Source organism: Chlorocebus sabaeus, chromosome 6 (genome assembly GCF_047675955.1).
Source record: "Chlorocebus sabaeus isolate Y175 chromosome 6, mChlSab1.0.hap1, whole genome shotgun sequence".
Lineage (NCBI taxonomy): Eukaryota > Metazoa > Chordata > Mammalia > Primates > Cercopithecidae > Chlorocebus > Chlorocebus sabaeus.
This window is the reverse complement of record NC_132909.1, coordinates 4,664,864-4,670,823: the sequence shown is the minus strand read 5'-3', so window position 1 is coordinate 4,670,823 and position 5,960 is coordinate 4,664,864. Positions and strand designations below refer to the sequence as shown.

The following is a 5,960-nucleotide window of genomic DNA, read 5'->3' as shown; positions in this document are numbered from 1 at the left end:
CCTGGGCACTAGTTAGGTATGGAAATCATGAGATCCCACCTCAGACTAACCGATCAGAAATGTCGAGGGCAGGAGTTCAAGACCAGCCTGGCCAACATGGCGGAAACCCCATCTCTACTAAAAATACAAAAATTAGCCAGGCATGGTGGCACAGGCCTGTGATCCCAGCTATTCGGGAGGCTGAGACATGAGAATCCTTTGAACCCGGGAGGCAGAGGCTACAGTGAGCCAAGATGGTGCCATTGCACTCTAGCCTGGGTGACAGAGCAGGACTTTGTCTCAAAAAAAAAAAAAAGAAAGAAAGAAAAAAAATTGCAGCCTCTGCTCAGGAGGTCTGGAGTGGGCCAAGAGTCTGCATTTTAACAACTCCCAGGAGTTTAGTGGGGCTCGTTTGTGGACTTGCCTTTGAGTCGCTGGTCTCCGCTCAATCAATATTAGATAAATGATGGTATTGGGAGAACTCCAGGGGGCTCTGGAGGACCGAGGGATCATATTGGAGGCAGACAGGGCAGAGAGGTGGAGGAGGTGGGAGTCGGGTGTGGCTGTGGAGGAAGCTATTTAAGTCCGGATTTGATCTTTGCTGGTTCTTATCCCTGGACCTGAACCCAGGCGCACATCTGGATTGAAACATGCCAGGCTCAGAAGATCTTCGTAAAGGTAAGAGAACCAAAGCCAAGACACGTGAAGAAGTGGAAAGCAGCTGGTGGCGGGAAAAGGCAGAGGGACCAGGTGGCTGAAGCCAGTGCTTCGTCCACGTGGGTGGCGGGGACTTCCCACAGAGGCTGTCATCGTTTTTGTTGTTGTTGTTTTTTTTGGTTTTTTTGTTTTTGAGACGGACTGTCACTCAGGCTGGAGTGCAGTGGCGTGATCTTGGCTCACTGCAACCTCCACCTCCCAGGTTCAAGCAATTCTCCTGCCCCAGCCTCCCGGGTAGCCGGGATTACAGGCACGCGCCACCACAGCCGGCTAATTTTTTTTTGGTATTTTTAGTAGAGCCGGGGTTTCACCATATTGACCAGGCTGGTCTCAAACTCCTGACCTTGTGATCCGCCTGCCTCAGCCTCCCAAAGTGCTGGGATGACAAGCGTGAGCCACTGCGTCTGGCCCAATTTTTGCATCTTTAAACAGAGGGGGTTTCGCCATGTTGGCCAGGCTGGTCTCAAACCCTTGACCTCATGTGATCCGCCTGCCTCGGCCTCCCAAAGTGCTGGGATGACCGGCGTGAGTCACAGTGCCCAGCCGCGGCTGTCATCCGACAGCACAGGCAAACGCAGGGAAGCCCGTTTCTGCCTTCGAATCCCAAATATTCTCCCTTGTTGTGTCTTAATTCCTCCCACCCCGATGCTTGTTCTTGAGCTCAGGGGAATCTGATTCCTATGAGGTTGATTAGGTCCTAGATAGAATATAGGCTTAGCCAAGCGGGAAATCTCATCTTCGTGGGCACTTACTAGATTCCAGGGTTGCTGCCAAACCATTTTCAGGCATGATCTGATTCAGATCTTTTAGAGTCAGGCATGCGGTGGTTCGTGCCTGTAATCCCAGCACTTTGGGAGGCCAAGGCGGGCAGATCGCTTGAGCCCAGGAGTTCAAGACCAGCCTGGGCAACAAAACAAGACATCGTCTCTACAAAAAATACAAAAGCCAGGCATGGCAGTGTCCTGTAGTTCTAGCTACCTGGGAGGCTGAGGTGAGAAGATCGCTTGAGCCTGGGGAGGTTGAGGCCGAAGTGAGCCATGATCATGCCACTGGGCAACACAGCAGTACGCTGTCTCCAGAAAAAGAAAGTAAAAGGTGACATCCATTTTAAAAGAGAAAAGTGATGTTATTTTTCTGCTGATTTCCTTGCTATATTCCTAAGAGAATCTACTTAATAAACATTGAATAAATGATAAGGATAAAACCATGTCCAACCATTTCACCTTGGATTGAGTTGCCTATTTCTACACAAAGAAAATAGAACCCAAGAGGTAAGGCACAAGCGATCCCTGATTTATTTATTTATTTATTTATTAATTATTATTTTTTTGAGACAGTGTCTCCCTCTGTCCCAGGCTGGAGTGCAGTGGCGTAATCTCGGCTCACCGCAGTCTCTGCCACCGGGGTTCAGGTGACTCTCCTTCCTCAGCCTCCTGAGTAGCTGGGATTGCAGGCATGCGCCACCGCACCCGGCTAGTTTTTGTATTTTTAATAGAGACGGGGTTTCACCATGCTAGCCAGGCTGGTCTGGAACTCATGACCTGATGTGATCAGCCCGACCTGGCCTCCCAAAGTGCTGGGATTACAGGCATGAGCCACCGCACCTGGCAAGGGATCCCATATTTAAATGATAACAGAAAAAAAGGACGGAGGAACCGAGGGGGAAAGGAACAACCCTTTCCTATGAAAATGACAAACGAGGCTTGGAAAAACAAGGACAAAAGACAGATGCTCCCCATTCAGCCTCCCACAGTACTGGGACTGCAGCCTGAGGCACCCCCCAGGCCGGCGGTGTCTCAATATCTAAGAACCTCAGTCATGGCCGGGCACGGTGGCTCACCTGAGGTCAGGAGTTCAAGACCAGCCTGACCAACATGGTGAAACCCCGTCTCTACTAAAAATACAAAAATTATCCGGGTGTGGTGGTAGGTGCCTGTAGTCCCAGCTACTCGGGAGGCTGAGACAGGAGAATCGCTTGAACTCAGGAGGTGGAGGTTGCAGTGAGCTGAGACTGTGCCCCTGCACTCCAGCCTGGGCGACAGAGCCTCAGTCACTTGATCATCACGGTGTACCTCAGTGGAAAGGGAAGGAAAGTTCAGGCTTTTGAGAATGGAGTTGTTAGCAGTTCCCATTTGTGTCTCTTTCCCTTTCTTTCAAGGCAAGGACCAGACGCGTTCACACAGGAAACGAACCATGTTCACTAAGAAGCAACTGGAAGATCTGAACATCTTGTTCAATGAGAACCCATACCCAAACCCCAGCCTTCAGAAAGAAATGGCCTCGAAAATAGACATACACCCAACAGTACTGCAGGTTGGAAAATGATCCCTCTTCTCACTAAACTGCCCTTCCTGATCTAATCTAAATTCAAAATCCCTCTAGGATAATTCCCGAGGTCTCATTCCAATCGCCAGTATTTCTCAAACCCACACTCTCCTACCCGCATCCCCGTAAACCTTTCTTCAAACCCCTAGAGCAAGAATGGGGAAAATTTTCCAGTAAAGGACCAGTTAGTAAATAATTGAGGCTTTGTGGGCCATACTGCCTCTCCAGCAACTATTTTAACTATGCCACCACAGCGCAAAGGCAGCCACAGACAACGTAAACAAGAGGCCCATCTGGGTTCCCAGAAACTCTTGCTTAGGTTGGAGCGCAGTGGCGCAATCACAGTTTATGGCAGTCTCGACCTCCTGGGCTCAAGCAATCCTCCCACCTCAGCTCCCCAAGTATCTGGGACTACAGGTGCGCACTACCATGCCTGGCTGATTTTTTTTTTTTTTTTTGAGATGGAGTCTCACTCTGTCACCCAGGCTGGAGTGCAATGGCATGATCTCGGCTCACTGCAACCTCCACCTCCCAGGTTCAAGCAATTCTCCTGCCTCAGCTTCTGTAGTAGCTGGGACTACAGGAGTGCACCACCACGCCCAGCTAATGTTTTGTATTTTTAGTAGAGACAGGGTCTCACCAAGTTGGCCAGCCTGGTCTTGAACTCCTGACTTCAGGTGATCTGCCTCCCTCAGCCTCCCAAAATGTTGAGATTATAGGTACAAGCCACCACGCCCGGCTGTATTTTTTTTTTTTTTTTTTTTTTTGGTGGAGATGGGGTTTTGCTATGTTGCCCAGGAGGCTGATCTTGAACTCCTGGTCTCAAGTGACCCACCTGCCTCAGCCTCCCAAACTGTCAGGATTACAGGCCTGAGCCACTGTGCCTGGCCTGAGGTTTATACAATTTTCACATTACAAAATAGTGTTGCTTTGTTTAAAGACAGAGTGTTGCTCTTGCCTACACTGGAGTGCAGTGGCACGATCATAGCTCACTGCAGCTTTGAGTTCCTGGGCTGAAGCCATGCTCCCACGCAGATTCCCAAGTAGGTGGGACTACAGGTGTGTGGGACTACAGCCTCCCGAGTAGCTGATATTACTGGTGTGTACCACCAGCCCCAGCTAATTTGTGTGTTTTTTGTAGAGATGGGGTTTTGTCATGTTGCCAGGCTGGACTCAAACTCCTGAAATCAAGCGATCCACTCACCTCAGCCTCCCAGAGTCCTGGGATAGGCGTGAGCCACCGTGCCTGGCCAGTAGTATTCTTTTATTTTCTCTCTTTTTTTCTTTCAGTCCCAACACACCTACAACACAAAACAGTACTCTTATTGTGTTTGTTTTTTCTCAACCATTTTAAAATGTAAAGCCTATTCTTAGCACATGGGTGATACAAAGGCAGGGGGTGGTCAGATTTGACCACGAGCCTCAGCTGGCTGGCCTGAGCCCCAGAGCAGCCCCTGCAACTCATTCCCTTGCTCTCCTATCCCCTGCTCTGGGTTTTCTGACCTCTGTCTCATTTCTGTCCCCAGAATCTCTCATTTCTGTTCCTTCCTGGGAGCAGATTGAGAAGGGTTCCACAAAGAGGATATAAGTGGCCAAGCTGTGGCACTAGCTGTTCTCACCTACAAGTACTCATATTATCAACTGAAAGGAAAACTTGGGCTGAGTGTGGTGGCTCACCCCTGTAATCCCAGCACTTTGGGAGGCCAAGGCGGGTGGATCATGAGGTCAGGAGTTTGAGACCAGCCTGGCCCATATGGTGAAACCCTGTCTCTACTAAAAATACAAAACTTAGCCGGGCATAGTGGTGTGAGCCTGTAATCCCCGCTACTCAGGAGGCTGAGGCAGAAGAATCACTTGAATCAGGGAGGTGGAGGTTCCAGTGAGCCGAGATCATGCCACTGAACTCCAGCCTAGGCAACAAAGTGAGACTCCATCTAAAAAAATAATAATGATAAATAAATAAATATTTGGATAGGAGAGTTTAAGGGCCAAAAAAAAAGAAAAAAAAGAAAAAGAAAAAAAGAAAAGTTAAAAACTTAAAGGTTAAAAAAAGAATATAAATAAATAAAATACATTTAACAAAATTAAAAAGTAAAACTTTTTAAAAAATAGAATGACAAGTCTTCTGAATTCCACCCCATTCTCAACCCCTAGCTCTTCTCTCTCTTCCCTTCAGGTCTGGTTCAAGAATCGCAGAGCAAAACTCAAGAAAGCCAAAAGCAAGCCTATTCATCAAAAACAAGAACCTCCACAACCGCCAGTACCAGAGGGTGAGGTTACCACCAGAGTCAGCCTGAGAAACGCAGACACACTACCCAGATTGCCCAGTGCTGCTCACCCGATCGGCCTGGTGTACACGGGTCAACGAGTCCCCTCATTCCAGCTCATCCTGTACCCCAGCCTCAAGGTCCCTGCCGATGACTTCGTTGGCCACAGAATAGTCCATTTTGGCTGCTGCCAAGATCCTAACATATATTGCCTCTACCCCATTTTGGAATCCCAAGTTTGCGCTCCAAGCTTCCATGCTGGGTCTTCTGCCTGTTCATCTCTCCAAAGTCGAGAGAGATGATAAATACAAAAAAAATAGATGATAATTACAACACATTGTAATGGTGTGTGTGTGATACTGTGACATTTGTAGTTGGTCTTCACGCCTGTTTCCTGGAAAGGAGCTCCAGAATTCCATGGAGTCTCCAAAGTGCCGTCTTTTTGTATTTTGTATGCTAATATTGACTGATAGCTTTAGGATGGGGACCGGTCTCTGGAAAGACCCCAGTAGGATTAGAGGGCAAACTTCTGGGAGGGGAAGGAAGCTGAGGGTGAGGCTGATCACCATTGGCCAATGGTTTCGTCAGTCATGTCTGGGTAAGGAATCATCCTCAAAACCCAGGATGACAGGGTTTGAAGAGGTCCCTGACAGCTAAGCATGAGGACATACC

The 5,960-nt window shown here is 48.6% G+C and overlaps 1 protein-coding gene across 1 annotated transcript; it reads left to right on the top strand.

Annotated features, from left to right (window-relative positions):
• The first annotated feature begins 312 nt into the window (after positions 1-312).
• DPRX (divergent-paired related homeobox) lies at positions 313-5,594 on the top strand. Its single transcript, XM_073017237.1, has 2 exons — positions 313-3,009; positions 5,198-5,594. Exons 1-2 carry the CDS (start codon positions 2,806-2,808, stop codon positions 5,588-5,590), a joined length of 597 nt encoding a protein of 198 aa, XP_072873338.1. The 5' UTR covers positions 313-2,805; the 3' UTR covers positions 5,591-5,594.
• Positions 5,595-5,960: the final 366 nt, after the last annotated feature.

Excerpts from the sequence above, each read along its gene's own strand:
- DPRX (XM_073017237.1), top strand. The coding sequence starts at position 2,806 with ATGGAGTTGTTAGCAGTTCCCATTTGTGTCTCTTTCCCTTTCTTTCAA. Across the intron at positions 3,010-5,197 it reads TACACCCAACAGTACTGCAG|GTCTGGTTCAAGAATCGCAG; the intron begins GTTGGAAAATGA and ends TCTTCCCTTCAG.